General features: G+C 43.6%; 1 protein-coding gene across 2 annotated transcripts in view; it reads right to left on the bottom strand.

Moving 5' to 3' along the window:
- The window catches only part of GABRG3 (gamma-aminobutyric acid type A receptor subunit gamma3), a gene marked incomplete at both ends in the record, with an annotated part of 633,338 nt that extends 619,994 nt beyond the window's left edge, over nt 1-13,344 (bottom strand). For both annotated transcript variants that reach the window (XM_082648557.1, XM_082648558.1), the window contains 2 exons: nt 8,132-8,280; nt 13,292-13,344. In XM_082648557.1, coding sequence (XP_082504683.1) covers nt 8,132-8,280; nt 13,292-13,344 — 202 coding nt within the window. The remainder of the gene's footprint in view (nt 1-8,131; nt 8,281-13,291) is intronic.
- Nucleotides 13,345-17,066: the final 3,722 nt, after the last annotated feature.

The raw sequence follows: 17,066 nt of genomic DNA, 5'->3' as shown, positions 1-17,066 counted from the left end.
TAAACTATTGGCAAATAAGCACATAAAGAAAATTTAACAATTAGGAAAATGTAGATTAAGACCACAAAGATATATCAATCTATTGGACATACACCTAATAGAGGAGCTAAAACAAAAAATAGTGACAGGCGGAGGGGAAGATGGTGGAAGACTAAGACGCGGAGATCACCTTCCTCCCCACAGATACATCAGAAATACATCTACACGTGGAGCAACTCCTACAGAACACCTACTGAATAAAGGCAGAAGACCTCAGACCTCCCAAAAGGCAAGAAAGTCCCCACGTACCTGGGTAGGGCAAAAGAAAAAACAGAGACAAAAGAATAGGGATGGGACCTGCACCAGTGGGAGGGAGCTGTGAAGGAGGAAAGGTTTCCACACACTAGGAAGCCCCTTCACGGGCGGAGACTGCGGGTGCCGGAGGGGGGAGCTTCGGCGCCGTGGAGCAGAGCGCAGCAACAGGGGTGTGAAGGGCAAAGCGGAGAGATTCCCGCACAGAGGATCGGTGCCAACCGGCACTCAACAGCCTGAGAGGCTTGTCTGCTCACCCGCCGGGGCGGGCGGGGCTGCGAGGTGAGGCTCGGGCTTCGGTTGGAGAGCAGGGAGAGGATTGGGGTTGGTTGCGTGAACACAGCCTGAAGGGGTTAGTTCACCACGGCTAGCCGGGAGGGAGTCCAGGAAAAGGTCTGGAGCTGCCGAAGAGGCAAGAGACTTTTTCTTCCCTCTTTGTTTCCTGGTGCGCGAGGAGAGGGGATTAAGAGCGCTGCTTAAAGGAACTCCAGAGACGGGCGCGAGCCGTGGCTAAAAGCGCAGACCCCAGAGACGGGCGGGAGATGCTAAGGCTGCTGCTGCCCCCATCAAAGGGCCTGGGTGCCAGCACAGGTCACTATCCACACCCCTCTTCCGGGGAGCCTGTGCAGCCCGCCACTGCCAGATTCCCGGGATCCAGGGACAACTTCCCCGGGAGAACGCACGGCGGGCCTCAGGCTGGTGCAATGTCATGCCAGCCTCTGCCGCCGCAGGCTCACCCCGCACTCCACGCCCCTCCCTCCCCCCGGCCTGAGTGAGCCAGAGCCCCAGAATCAGCGGCTCCTTTAACCCCGTCCTGTCTGAGAAGAAACAGACGTCCGCCAGCGACCTACACGCAGAGGCGGGGCCAAATCCAAAGCTGAGACCCTGGGAGCTGTGAGAACAAAGAAGAGAAAGGGAAATCTCTCCCAGCAGCCTCAGAGGCAGCGGATTAAAGCTCCACAATCAACTTGATGTACCCTGCATCTGTGGAATACATGAATAGACAACGAATCATCCCAAATTGAGGAGGTGGACTTTGAAAGCAAGATTTATGATTTTTTCCCCTTTTCCACTTTTTGTGAGTGTATATGTGTATGCTTCCGTGTGAGATTTTGTCTGTATAGCTTTGCTTCCACCATTTGTCTTAAGGTTCTATCTGTCCGTTTTTTTTGTTTTTTTTCTTAATAATTATTTCTCATTTAATAACTTGATTATATTTTACTTTATTTTATTTTACTTTATCTTCTTTCTTTCTTTCTTTTTTCCTTCCTTCCCTCCTTCCTTCCTTCCTTCCTCCCTCCCACCATCCCTCCCTCCCTTCTTTCTTTCTATCTTTCCTTCTTTCCTTCTTTCTTTCTTTCTTTCTTCCTTCCTTCCTTCCCTCCTTTCTTTCTTTCTTTCGTTCATTCTTTCTTCCTACTTCTACTAATTCTTTCTCTCTACTTTTTCTCCCTTTTATTCTGAGCCAGTGGATGAAAGGCTCTTGGTGCTCCAGCCAGGAGTCAGTGCTGTGCCTCTGAGGTGGGAGAGCCCACTTCAGGACACTGGTCCACAAGAGACCTCCCAGCTCCACATAATATCAAACGGCGAAAATCTCCCAGAGATCTCCATCTCAACACCAGCAGCCAGCTTCACTCAATGACCAGCAAGCTACAGTGCTGGACACCCTATGCCAAACAACTAGCAAGACAGGAACACAACCCCACCCTTTAGCAGAGAGGCTGCCTAAAATCATAATAAGTCCACAGACACCCCAAAACACACCACAAGACGTGGACCTGCCCACCAGGGAGACAAGATCCAGCCTCATCCACCTGAACACAGGCACTAGTCCCCTCCACCAGGAGGCCTACACAACGCACTGAACCAACCTTAGCCACTGGGGACAGACATCAAAAACAACGGGAACTAGGAACCTGCAGCCTGCAAAAAGGAGACTCCAAACACAGTAAGATAAGCAAAATGAGAAGACAGAAAACACACAGCAGATGAAGGAGCAAGACAAAAACACACCAGACCTAACAAATGAAGAGGAAATAGGCAGTCTACTGAAAAAGAATTCAGAATAATGATAGTACAGATAATCCAAAATCTTGGAAATAGAATAGACAAAATGCAAGAAACATTTAACAAGGACCTAGAATAACTAAAGATGAAACAAACAATGATGAACAACACAATAAAAGAAATGAAAAATACTCTAGATGGGATAAATAGCAGAATAACTGAGGCAGAAGAACGGATAAGTGTCCGGGAAGATAAAATAGTTGAAATAACTAGTGCAGAGCAGAATAAAGAAAAAAGAATGAAAAGAACTGAGGACAGTCTCAGAGACCTCTGGGACAACATTAAACACACCAACATTCGAATTATAGGGTTTCCAGAAGAAGAAGAGAAAAAGAAAGGGACTGAGATAATATTTGAAGAGATTACAGTTGAAAACTTCCCTAATATGGGAAAGGAAATAGTTAATCAAGTCCAGGAAGCACAGAGAGTCCCATACAGGATAAATCCAAGGAGAAATACGCCAAGACACATATTAATCAAACTGTCAAAAATTAAATACAAAGAAAGCATATTAAAAGCACCAAGGGAAAAAACAACAAATAACACACAAGTGAATCCCCATAAGGTTAACAGCTGATCTTTCAGCAGAAACTCTGCAAGCCAGAAGGGACTGGCAGGACATATTTAAAGTGATGAAGGAGAAAAACCAAGAACCAAGATGATCTACCCAGCAAGGATCTCATTCAGATTTGATGGAGAAATAAAAACCTTTACAGACAAGCAAAAGCTGAGAGAGTTCAGCACGACCAAACCAGCTTTACAACAAATGCTAAAGGACCTTCTCTAGGCAAGAAACACAAGAGAAGGAAAAGACCTATAAAAACGAACCCAAAACAATTTAGAAAATGGGAATAGGAACATACATATCGATAATTACCTTAAATGTAAATGGATTAAATGCTCCCACGAAAAGACACAGATTGGCTGAATGGATACAAAAACAAGACCCATATATATGCTGTCTACAAGAGACCCACTTCAGACCTAGAGACACATACAGACTGAAAGTAAGGGGATGGAAAAAGATATTACATGTAAATGGAAACCAAAAGAAAGCTGGAGTAGCAATTCTCAAATCAGAAAAAAGAGACTTGAAAATAAAGACTATTAGAAGAGACAAAGAAGGACACTACATAATGATCAAGGGAGCGAACCAAGAAGAAGATATAACAATTGTAAATATTTATGCACCCAACATAGGAGCACCTCAATACATAAGGCAAATACTAACAGCCATAAAAGGGGAAATCGACAGTAACACAATCAGAGTAGGGGACTTTAACACCCCACTTTCAAAAATGGACAGATCATCCAAAATGAAAATAAATAAGGAAACACAAGCTTTAAATGATACATTAAACAAGGACTTAATTGATATTTATAGGGCACTCCACCCAAAAACAACAGAATACACATTTTTCTCAAGTGCTCAGGGAACATTCTCCAGGATAGATCATATCTTGGGTCACAAATCAAGCCTTGGTAAATTTAAGAAAATTGAAATTGTATCAAGTATCTTTTCTGACCACAATGCCATGAGACTAGATATCAATTACAGGAAAAGATCTGTAAAAACTACAAACACATGGAGGCTAAACAATACACTACATAACAACGAAGTGACCACTGAAGAAATCAAAGAGGAAATTAAAAAATACCTAGAAACAAATGACAATGGAGACTTGACACCCCAAAACCTATGGGATGCAGCAAAAGCAGTTCTAAGAGGGAAGTTTACAGCTATACAAGCCCACCTTAAGAAAGAGGAAACATCTCGAATTAACAACCTAACCTGCACCTAAAGCAATTAGAGAAAGAAGAACAAAAAATCCCCAAAGTTAGCAGAAGGAAAGAAATCATAAAAATCAGATCAGAAATAAATGAAAAAGAAATGAAGGAAACAATAGCAAAGATCAATAAAACTAAAAGTTCGTTCTTTGAGAAGATAAACAAAATAGATAAACCGTTAGCCAGACTCATCAAGATAAAAAGGGAGAAGACTCAAATCAATAGAATTAGAAATGAAAAAGGAGAAGTAACAACTGACACTGCAGAAATACAAACGATCATGAGAGATTACTACAAGCAACTCTATGCCAATAAAATGGACAACCAGGAAGAAATGGACAAATTCTTAGAAATGCACAACCTGCCAAGACTGAATCAGGAAGAAATAGAAAATATGAACAGACCAATCACAAGCACTGAAATTGAAACTGTGATTAAAAATCTTCCAACAAACAAAAGCCCAGGACCAGATGGCTTCACAGGTGAATTCTATCAAACATTTAGAGAAGAGCTAACACCTATCCTTCTCAAACTCTTCCAGAATATAGCAGAGGGAGGAACACTCCGAAATTCATTCTACGAGGCCACCATCACCTTGATACCAAAACCAGACAAGGATGTCACAAAGATAGAAAACTACAGGCCAATATCACTGATGAACATAGATGCAAAAATCCTCAACAAACTACTAGGAAACAGAATCCAACAGCACATTAAAAGGATCATACACCATGATCAAGTGGGGTTTATTCCAGGAATGCAAGGATTCTTCAATATACGCAAATCAATCAATGTGATAAACCATTAACAAATTGAAGGAGAAAAACCATTTGATCATCTCAATAGATGCAGAGAAATCTTTTGACAAAATTCAACACCCATATATGATGAAAACCCTGCAGAAAGTAGGCATAGAGGGAACTTTCCTCAACATAATAAAGGCCATATATGACAAACCCACAGCCAACATCATCCTCAAAGGTGAAAAACTGAAAGCATTTCCACTAAGATCAGGAACAAGACAAGGTTGCCCACTCTCACCACTCTTATTCAATATAGTTTTGGATGTTTTAGCCACAGCAATCAGAGAGGAAAAGGAAATAAAAGGAATCCGAATCAGAAAAGAAGAAGTAAAGCTGTCACTGTTTGCAGATGACATGATACTATACACAGAGAATCCTAAAGATGCTACCAGAAAACTACTAGAGCTAATCAATGAATTTGGTAAAGTAGCAGGATACAAAATTAATGCACAGAAATCTCTGGCATTCCTATATACTAATGATGAAAAATCTGAAAGTGAAATCAAGAAAACACTCCCATTTACCATTGCAACAAAAAGAATAAAATATCTAGGAATAAACCTACCTAAGGAGACAAAAGACCTGTATGCATAAAATTATAAGACACTGATGAAAGACATTAAAGATGATACAAACAGATGGAGAGATATACCATGTTCTTGGATTGGAAGAATCAACATTGTGAAAATGACTCTACTACCCAAAGCAATCTATAGATTCAATGCAATCCCTATCAAACTACCACTGGCATTTTTCACAGAACTAGAACAAAAAATTTCACAATTTGTATGGAAACACAAAAGACCCCGAATAGCCAAAGCAATCTTGAGAACGAAAAACGGAGCTGGAGGAATCAGGCTCCCTGACTTCAGACTATACTACAAAGCTACAGTAATCAAGACAGTTTGGTACTGGCACAAAAACAGAAAGATAGATCAATGGAACAGGATAGAACGCCCAGAGATAAACCCACGCAAATATGGTCACCTTACCTTTGATAAAGGAGGCAGGAATGTACAGTGGAGCAAGGACAGCCTCTTCAGTAAGTGATGCTGGGAAAACTGGACAGGTACATGTAAAAGTATGAGATTAGATCACTCCCTAACACCATACACAAAAACAAGCTCAAAATGGATTAAAGACCTAAATGTAAGGCCAGAAACTCTCAAACTTTTAGAGGAAAACAGAGGCAGAACACTCTATGACATAATCACAGCAAGATCCTTTTTGACCCACCTCCTAGAGAAATGGAAATAAAAATAAACAAATGGGACCTAATGAAACTTCAAAGCTTTTGCACAGCAGAGGAAGCCATAAACAAAACCAAAAGACAACCCTCAGAATGGAAGAAAATATTTGCAAATGAAGCAACTGACAAAGGATTAATTTCCAAAATTTACAAGCAGCTCATGCAGCTCAATAACAGAAAAACAAACAACCCAATCCAAAAATGGGCAGAAAACCTAAATAGACATTTCTCTAAAGAAGATATACAGACTGCCAACAAACACATGAAAGAATGCTCAACATCATTAATCAATAGGGAAATGCAAATCAAAACTACAATGAGATATCATCTCACACCAGTCAGAATGGTCATCATCAAAAAATCTAGAAACAATAAATGCTGGAGAGGGTGTGGAGAAAAGAACACTCTTGCACTGCTGGTGGGAATGTGAATTGGTACAGCCCCTATGGAGAACAGTATGGAGGTTCCTTAAAAAACTATAAATAGAACTACCATATGACCCAGCAATCCCACTACTGGGCATATACCCTGAGAAAACCAAAATTCAAAAAGAGTCATGTACCAAAATGTTCATTGCAGCTCTATTTACAATAGCCCAGAGATGGAAACAACCTAAGTGCCCATCATCGGATGAATGGATAAAGAAGATGTGGCACATATATACAATGGAATATTACTCAGTCATAAAAAGAAACAAAATTGAGCTATTTGTAATGAGGTTGATAGACCTAGAATCTGTCATACAGAGTGAAGTAAGTCAGAAAGAGAAAGACAAATACCGTATGCTAACACATATATATGGAATTTAGGGAAAAAAATATGTCATGAAGAACCCAGGGGTAAGACAGGAATAAAGACACAGACCTACTGGAGAACGGACTTGAGGATATGGGGAGGGGGAAGGGTGAGCTGTGACAAAGCAAGAGAGAGGTATGGACATATATACACTACCAAATGTAAGGTAGATAGCTAGTGGGAAGCAGCCGCATAGCACAGGGATATCAGCTCGGTGCTTTGTGACCGCCTGGAGGGGTGGGATAGGGAGGGTGGGAGGGAGGGAGATGTAAGAGGGAAGAGATATGGGAACATATGTATATGTATAACTGATTCACTTTGTTATAAAGCAGAAACTAACATACCATTGTAAAGCAATTATACCCCAATAAAGATGTTAATAAAAAAATAGTGACTATACCAATTGCTGGTGAAGATCTCTCACATAGTGATGTTGGGATAGAAAATGGTACAGAAAGTTTGGAAAAGAGTTTGACAGTTTCTTAAAAATAATTAAACCAACATTTATCATAGGACCTAGCAATCGTACTCCTGGGCATTTATCCCAGAGAATAAAATCTTATGTCCATGCAAATTACCTGCATAGAAATGCACACAGTCATTTATTTGTAATAGTCCAAACCTGCAAACAACCAAAATGTTCCTCAATAAACATTAATCAAACTTTTGTCTATCCATACCATGGAAGATTGCTTAGCAATAAAAAAAGCAAACTACTGATATAGGCAACAACTTGAATGGATCTCAAAATCATTTTGCTGAGGGAAGAAAAGCCAATCTCAAAAGGTCACGTACTGAATGAGTGCACATACGCAACATTCTCAAAATGACAAAAATACGGAAATAGAGACCAAATTAGTGGCTGATGGGTTAGAAATTTTGGAGGAGGGGAATCTTCATGGTGATAAAACAGTTCTGCATCTCAATTATAGTGGTCATTACACAGATCCACACATGACAAGATGATGTGGAGCCACGTACACACACTGTACCAATGTCAACTCCTGGTTTGATACCCACGAATTGTGTGACTGCACTACCTTTGCAACTTCCTGTGATTTTATAATTATTTAAAATAAAAACTTTAAAAATATATTACAGTATGTTTCCTACTGGAATAACAAACATCAACACTCACTTCCAATATCAGGCCTCAGCTTCTTATCATATTCTCTCAGCAACTTGTTGAGAATAAGAGTCACATCTGTATCTTGGGATTTTGGAGCCAAGACCCACTTTTGGTTTGATGAAGAATCTTCATATTCATCCTCTTCCACCTTTCTGGATCTGTAATTACGGCACAAAGTATGACATATAAGTTGTAGCAATGGCTCCAGGAAGTGTCAAGCTTTGGCTCACCCAAGCACCACTGAAATAGGTAGAAAGGCCCTAGTACACTCATCCCAACCAATAGATTATCTCTAAAATTAAAAAAGTAAAACAAAACACAAATAAGAAAGAATCCAACAAGAATGATAGTACTATTAACATAGCATGATGTTTTCATTAAATGTCACAAAATGATTCCATGTCCATGTTAAACCATAGACATCATAATAACTCAATGCATGAAGGCCAACCAGCAGAGTCAGCCTTCCTTGGATCAACCTTGAGAACCTCTGAAGGTCAAGGCACAAACATCTTGCTGTTTCCACTCCCCACTGCCAAGACCTCATTTTAGTTGAAGGTAAGAACAGCTTCTTCAGAATGCACTCACTGAAAATTGTTGAATCTGACTCTGTGCTTCTCATGGAGACTAGCACCTTTGGTCTAGGCAGACACAGGGATACGAGGAGGTGGTATGCTTGGCCAGCACCCATGTGGGGTGCCAACGAACAGCGATATTGGTTGGTAAACACCCTCTGGTGATTTTACATGCCTCCTACCACACAAACTGATTCATCTCTTACAGAGCAGGCTAATACAGACATTAAAAATTAAAACCTTCCTAATATGTCTTTACCATTTGGCCCTTTAATAAATGTGTCCAAATGAACGCTGAGCATATCTGAGTCTCTCCTGAGCAGGGCTGAGCCTGACAGGCGCCTCTCCTGGGTGATACATGCTCACAGGAGTACTCGAATGGAGAGGTCTCAAAATGACAAGCTAGCTTCCTTAGTGAGTGAGGCCATCTCAGCAACAGAGCCATCCAGGCCTGAAAAGAGCAGAGTCTTCTCTTCAAAGTAGCACTTCCAGGGGGCCTGCCATTTACCGGGGCAAAAAAGCTCATCACACAAACAAGCAACCTTCTTCCTTTATGGCTTGTCAGTGGGTGCACCGTAATGACTTTTTTTCTTCACAAAAGAGAACAAAATATAGAACAGAAAATTGCATTGAGGTTTATTTGTCCTGAGTATGAGCTCATTTCTGATTAGCTTCCCAGATGGGAGCCAAAATGGCAACAACATCTCAGGGCAGTTGTGTTCTGGGACGTGTGTCTTTAAGTTAGTTTTTAGAATGGTCTAAATTATCTGTAATGAACATGAAATAAATGAAAAGAATAAACTTTTTAAAGTTTATTATCTCTACTTTGTCTAACGCCTCAGAATCATATATATATACTTACATAATATAACATGTAACTATAATATATAACATCTGTATAATCTATGTATGTGTCATATGTACATGAGTCTTTTTATGAGTGTTAACTAGCCTTAACATAGATCAGAACAGTGTCAGTCTAGTCCTATATGAATATATACACTTACATGAAGTTTTGATAATAAATATATGGCATATATCTCAAAGATTGACATCTTTTAATTTTTTCCTTGGCTGATATTAAACTATAATTCTATTTCTTGACTGGAAGTTTAGAATAAATCATCCATAGGAACTATAAGTTGCCGTGGATTTTTTTCACACTGAATATTCACCATCAATAGGAACTTGTAAAATTTGGGACACATATTCAAGAACTGATATACTTCATTTCATTATTTGTAAGCCTGATGTTTTATAAATAACACTACAGAATTTTAAATGCAGAATATTTTATTTTATCAGGAATATTGTCAGGAATGTTAATTTTATCATCTTACAAAAAAGTGGGTGGAAGCAGGTTCTGCAGGACATGGATTGCTGGGAGCCAACCATTGCCCACAGGACCTGGCAATTCAGTCCACAGCAAAAACACTTGGGAGACTATGGACAGAGAGACAGATCACCTGGGAGGATCACATACAGCATCCTCAGGACTCCTTCCAACTCGCCCACAGTGCGGTCCTCTCTTCCTCTGCTGTCTGTCTCTTCCCCTCCCCTCCCCTCCCTCATCCCCAGAGACAGCTCACCAGCACAGACCAGACCATGCTCTCCATGCCCTGTATCTTCTCTTGCCCCAACACTCATATGTTCACAGAAGGAGCACACTAACTCTTCATCAGTTTTCTGTATACACAGCCTTAGTTTCTGAAAAATACTTTGAGCTATGTCAATAACAGGTATTATGAGACTAATTCTCCCTCTAGCAGTCAAGTGGTGATGAGAGGGTTTTCCTGAAATTGCGTAAGCTTCTTAGCTCAGTGTAGGTGAGGGAGGAGACAAAGAAAGGAACAGCTGCAGCATCCTCTCCTGCCCCTTCCCCTTCGGGAGGTAAAAATGGGACACTCGTGGCTCTGTGGCTGGGTTGGGGGGGACAGCGGGCAGCACACAGGCAGCGATGCTCTGGGCCGACACTGGGCTCCTCCCAATCTTGATGCCATGTCAGTTTGCTGCAGGACTTCAGAGAATGAAATCGAAGCTTCCCAGTGCTAGTGCCGGACCACCAGCCCAAAGGAAAATCCTCCCTTTGATGAAAACCCAATCTCAGGGACTCACCAGAACGTGAATAAAACAAAAATGTTCTATTTTTCTAAATTCTAAGTGGGTTATATATAATCTTAATCAGTGTTATGTTATCAGGATTGTTGGGTCCTAAACACCATCATTACATTTTTCTTAAAAACAAATTGGTGATGTAGTGACAGCTCAGCCATCATATAGTATTTTCATGTCTTACATATTCTCTTCAGCTACAAGGACAGAGACAAAGTTGGATGTATCTATAAACATAAAAAGGAGCTCCTAAACCTCAGAAAGCAGTTAGCCATCCGCTTATGGTATCACCAAGGTCCAGGTGTGACTTAATGTGTTTTAATGTAGAATAAGCTCCTCCATAGGTGTCAGAATGGGTTATTTTCTCTCCACGGAGCTGCCAAGCCATCACCATGGAGCACAACTGTCAGAGCCTTCTCTAGGGCTCTTCAACACCAGGAAGGCATGCCAGAGTGCAAATGAGAACCCTCTCAGACTTAATAACAGTTTTGAAAGGTGATGCTGGACATCAGATTACTTTACATGTCTGTAAAACCCATTCAAAGAGCAAAGACACTTTCAAAGGAGAGGTATACAGCAACAAAATTAGTTTAAAACTTGGATTTTTTTCAACTGATATGCAACCTCTATTATCAAGGCCATGGAATCAACCCAGACATAGAACATATTAAAGTTGTTACACCTGCCTTGGCAAAATGAAAGGATGAAGAATCCCCAGAGATTGTATGTGTGTTTGGGAATCCCTAGACACCTGAGCACTTCAAGTTAGCCACCCAGATACCTTCCTACTAAGCACATAAAGTAATGAAGACAATAGCGGGTTTCCTTCTAACATGTATCTATAAACAGCTGATTATCTAACCCTGAACTGCAGGTCACTGCATCCAGTCGGTGGCAACAGGAAGGTCGATTAGATATAACCTCAGATCTGTATATGACCTGGGACCTCCACATTGTGCCTGGTGTTGTCTGCTTCTAAAAAGAGATACATCCAGGCATGATCAACCTCAGAGAGTGCACTCCTATCTCCCTTCCCAGCTAGCTCCTTAGACAGGAAGAAACTTCAGTTGAAGGCCCAAGGAGTGTGCAGCCTGATTGGAAGAGCTGCCATGAGTCTGCCTTCCCCAGCACACACAATCTGCCTTTCTCACTCTCAACTCTTAGCAAAGACCAGCAGTGTGCGGTGGGGAGGGCCAGGACTTTCTTCCTCAGGGTCTGTCAAAGGTAGGGAGGGAGAACTATGACCCATTCACATTCACGTCTTGTAGGATTTGTTAATGTACCTTCCTAGTTCTTTGGTACTTCACAAATGTGAATGAACATGCAAGACCTCCAGGTATTGCCTATTAACAACTGCAGGGTTTATAGCCCACAGGAAGGCTCTCTAGTTTTCTAGCTCCCAGATCTAGGAAATGAAGATGGTGTCAAAACAAAAGTGTTTTGGGGGTAGGGATGCCCTGAGATTCTTGGGGTGGTGAGCGGGATGGGAGGAAGGGAGCTGCTCTAATTTGTAAAGCACAGGGCAGTCTTCAAGTTCTGGGCTACAGATCTAGCCCAAGACAGAATTAAAGGAACCAAACCCAGAATCTCCAGTTATATTCACAGCAACAGTGTTTAACCCCTCTGGTCTCACTGTCTTTCCACCCTCATGAGCCATCTTCATCTCTTCCTGGAGCATTTCTAAGCTCCCATTAGGTGGTTGGTGTCCTGGGAGGAAGGTTGGGGTATCTATGGTGAGGTAATTTCTTACAGTTACTAGGTAGATAACATTATCAATTTCAACATGCTTGCTTTACAGGGGTAGGTTTGTGCATGCTCCCGTGTGTGAAAGTGGCTCATGTAGAAGGGGTGCATATGTGTACTGTGCGTGTGCTCGCAGGACCTGGGAAGAAAATCCTTTCTGAGAAGCAGGGCTCTCAGCTGTCCACCTTGCCCCAGTCCTCCTCCACCTGCCTCCAGCCCGGCTGCTCCTCACAAAGACCGGTTTAAACTGGGCAGGTAGGAAACCGTAACTCCTGGGTCTTGGTAAATTTCAGTGATGAAAATGATACAGAATGTTGCTGTGTGTGCTGTGTGTGTGTGTGTGCGCGCGCGCGCACAGCGCTGAAACACTTGGGGGAGGGGTAGGAGGTAGACACAGGCTTTCCCCCTATGATGTTGGTTTTCAAAACCCCTCAAAACCACCAGATCCTAAAAGCTTCAGGAGAAGAGCCCATTAATCTCAGAGTCCCCATGTTTCAGGCTGCAGAGAACGCTGCAGTCGCCCAGCCCGGAGAGGCAGATGGCCATGTCCGGGGTAGATGGGACAGGTAGGGTGCCGGCCGACTTCCCGTCTCCTCCCCGCGGCCCTGGCAGGATATGCCGCAGCCCAGACGACGGACGGCGAGGCGCGCCGGCGACTTGGGGCCGGGGGACAGCGCCCCCCGCCGCCCTCCCTCCAGTCTCGGAGCCTCCGGAGATGCGGAGCCCGGGCGCCACTTACCGTGCGTGCAAGCCCGAGAACAGGCAGAGGAGCAACAGCAGCTTTGGGGCCATGGTGCCGTGGAACGTGGGGCTCAGGGTCCGAGGCCTCGGGCCGCGCGCGCCTTCCTCCGGGTCGCGGGCCTCGCCTCCGCCGGTTCTCCGTGCCCTCGCTGCCTCCGATGTCGCCGAACGTGGCGCGACTCGGGTGCCGGGCCGCCGCGGCGGGACAGGTGCGGGCTCTGGCGGCCGGCCGCGCCCCCGACGGCCGGCGGGTCTGCGCGCGGCTCCGCCTGGCTCACGCGGGACACCCGGTCCCCGCGGCGCACAGCCCCCGCCCGCGCACCGGCGCCAGGTCCGCGCAGCCAGCAGGCGGGAGCAGGTGGCTGCGGGCGGTCCCTGGCCCAGAAGACCCGCGGCCCGCAGCAGCCCACCCCGCCCTGAGCCGCGAGCCGCGCCGCGCGCCGCTGCCAGGGCGGTGGGCTCTGCGCGCTCTGTGCGGCCGCCGTGCGCTCCGGGGTGGGGGCGGGGAGGCGGCCGCTACTCTGGCAGCGACTCCGAGGAGGCCCCGGCTGGGTGGAGTTCCCCCAATTACACGTTTGACAATGCGCGAGGCGAAGAAAGCTAGGTTTGAAAGGACCCGTAGTTTGAGCCAGGAAGGGGGCGGGGCCCAGCAGGGGCGGGGGCGGGGGCGGGGAGGCTCAGGGATCCCTCCGAGAGCCTGAGGGAGGGCCCGGAATAGGCACCCGGTAGTCCGAAAAGAGCCCTCGATCCCGACGGGATGCCCTCCTCCCCGCAATTCAACACTAGGTAGCGGTTCTCCGCGCTCCCTGACCTCCCAGAGCGTCCCTACCTAGGCACCCTGGCGAAGGAGCGAGACGGTCTGCTGAGAAGCCCTTCCTTCGCACACGTTGTGCTAAATCGACTGAACCCCTTCCGCACACTGCTGAGATTCTGCAAGGAAAAGTGGCTTGCTGGGGAGTATTTGGAAAAAAGCACCCCCGATGTGTACCTTTCGCACACAGAGACTAATATATACCAATAAACAGCAGTGGTGAAAAAAGGTGTTGAAGGTAGGAGACAAAGATCCCTACCTAGATAAAAGAGCAAAAGACGTTCCATGTGGTTGAACTATGAAGCGCACTTCATTCAATAGCTTTTCAAAGACTCACAGACTGAAAATTGCATTTATGTTTTCATTAGTAATAATCATTAAGAATGTTAGTCTTTCACCATATAAGAATTACAGTGTCAGAGTACCTTAGAGTACATCCACTAAGAAGTTGGCTTTTATATTGGAGAAAAAAAGATAGTTCTTATTAAGTATTTTTTTATTTTGAACTACTATTCATAGAATTATAAAGATGTGATGTTTCTTTAATATATTGTCAAACAGCTTTGTTCACAGGATATATGCAAGGGTAAGTTGAAAATTGCCTGGTGTTTCCCTCTTATTTCTGGGTTCAACAACATGAACGTGGTCATGAAGTAGAGTGAAGTTGTTAGTGATGAGGATATATATATATTAACAGTGGAGCTGTGGCCTTCTTTGCATTGCCATCTTCCTGTCTCTATCTGTCTCTGTGTCGCCTTGAGCTCTCTCCAGCTCATTTCTTCCCAGGACTCCTTCTGACATCCTCCCCTGCCTTCCACAGCTCTCTCACTCAGGTCCTGACACTATGAAGACTTCCATGCCTCTCTCTCTCTTTGTCACAGCTTACCCTATACACTACCAAACGTAAGGTAGATAGCTAGTGGGAAGCAGCCGCATAGCACAGGGAGATCAGCTCGGTGCTTTGTGACTGCCTGGAGGGGTGGGATAGGGAGGGTAGGAGGGAGGGAGACACAAGAGGGAAGAGATATGGGAACGTATGTATATGTATAACTGATTCACTTTGTTATAAAGCAGAAACTAACACACCATTGTAAAGCAATTATACTCCAATAAAGATGTAATAAATAAATAAATAAATAAAATATTAAAAAAAAAAAGAAGACTTCCAACATTCCTACATTCTGCCACTTTCAACACCTTTAACACTTCTCCCAGCTTCAGGGGAGTATGAGCCTTTATCATACTCTGTCCTAATCTTTCATTTTCTCTATCCCACACTGCAGCTGAGCACTTTAAAAATCAGTTAGATGGGGACTTGCCTGGTGGTGCAGTGGTTAAGAATATGCCTGCCAATGCAGGGGACACCGGTTCCAAGCCCTGGTCGGGGAAGGTCCCACATGCTGCGGAGCAACTAAGCCTGTGTGTCACAACTACTGAGCCTGCATGCCACAACTACTGAAGCCCGCACACCTAGAACCCATGCTTCGCAACAAGAGAAGCCACCACAATGAGAAGCCCGCGTACTGCAACAAAGAGTGGCCCCCACTCACTGCAACTAGAGAAAGCCCATGCACAGCAATGAAGACCCAATGCAGCCAAAAATAAATAAATAAATTTATTTTTTTAAAAATCAGTTAGATGATGACTTATCATTCGTTAATTGCTTATAGAAATATGTCAAGTCTCCACATACTTCTTATGTGCGCTGCAAGAAAACTGCATGTAAAAAGAAACAATTCATCTATGACTCAATTTTAAACACAGTAATAGGAACTTGGGTAAGATAACAGACATTGATAACATAATAGGGGCCCAGGGCTAATGTGAAAGTTTTATATAAATGAACTAATTTTAACTCTCATGATACTATTCCCATTTCAAAGATGGAGAAAACACACAGAGAAGTTAAGTCATTTCCCTAAGATCACACAGCTAGGAGGTTGAGGACTGGGAGTTAACACCCAGGTAGCAGGCTCCAACATCTCTTAATCACTATGCCATACTACTTCTCAGATGAAAAGGAGCTCAGTAAACATTTATTGTTTGGTTCTTCGAGCAAAGTTTCAGATTCCTTGCTGTATTCTTTATTATTTGAGCATGCGTACAAATGCTTACAAGTTGTTTGTAATAGAACAGACTGATACTTGAATGTTTTTGCAAAATATCAGTATAGTGAGAACTGTCCAATGAAGTTTTTACAACACAAACAGTGGGAAAGAAAATGTGATGTTCTTTTTACATCCCTTTGTTGTTTAGTCTTTTCCTTTCTTGCATATTTTCAATCTGTTGTTATCATGAATGAGTGTAGCATGATCTCTTCTGGTACTTGGCCCCATTTATTAGACTTAGTGGGTCAACTTGATAGAGTTGAACATTTTACCATAGAAAGCCCCCCTTCCCATGGTGCTGCCTGGAACAAGATTTTATTTTATTTTTTTAAAGCTAAATGAGTTGAGGAAAGGCAAATTCAAAGCAAGCTTTCTGGGCAGAAGTGTGAAAGCAAAATTCAAGGTCAAGAATCTAGAATCTTCAAAAGAAAAGCTTTCTGGCTTATTTTCCTGCCTGGCCCAGCTTGACCGAGGGAGGGTGGGGGAAGCAAATAGAAAGGGAGGGAGGGAAGGGGGGGAAAGAAATGCTTTACGGAGCATGCGCAGTGCTCACTCTCCTTTTTTATTTTATTTTGTTTTTTGCCTCTGTCCTCTCCATCTTTAGCAGTAGAGAAGCTGACAGTTCGGTTCCACTTGGCGCCCGGCATTTGCATTCCATTCCCCAAGTTCTCAGGAAAGGGTAAATAAAAAGTAACCTAAGAAACAGGTAAGGGTTGGAGCACATGCACTTCTGTGAATATCGAACATCCTCTAGCTATGCTTGCTGTTTGTTTCGAGGGCTGACATTTGATTCAGACTCAAGGTTTCCCAAGAAGACCTGGGCTGGCCGCTGCGTCTGGCAGGAGGAGGGAGGG

This window comes from Grampus griseus (assembly GCF_964374135.1).
Source record: "Grampus griseus genome assembly, chromosome: 2".
NCBI classification, from domain to species: Eukaryota; Metazoa; Chordata; class Mammalia; order Artiodactyla; family Delphinidae; genus Grampus; species Grampus griseus.
Note: the sequence above shows the minus strand (reverse complement) of the source record. Positions and strands in the feature narration are given on the sequence as shown.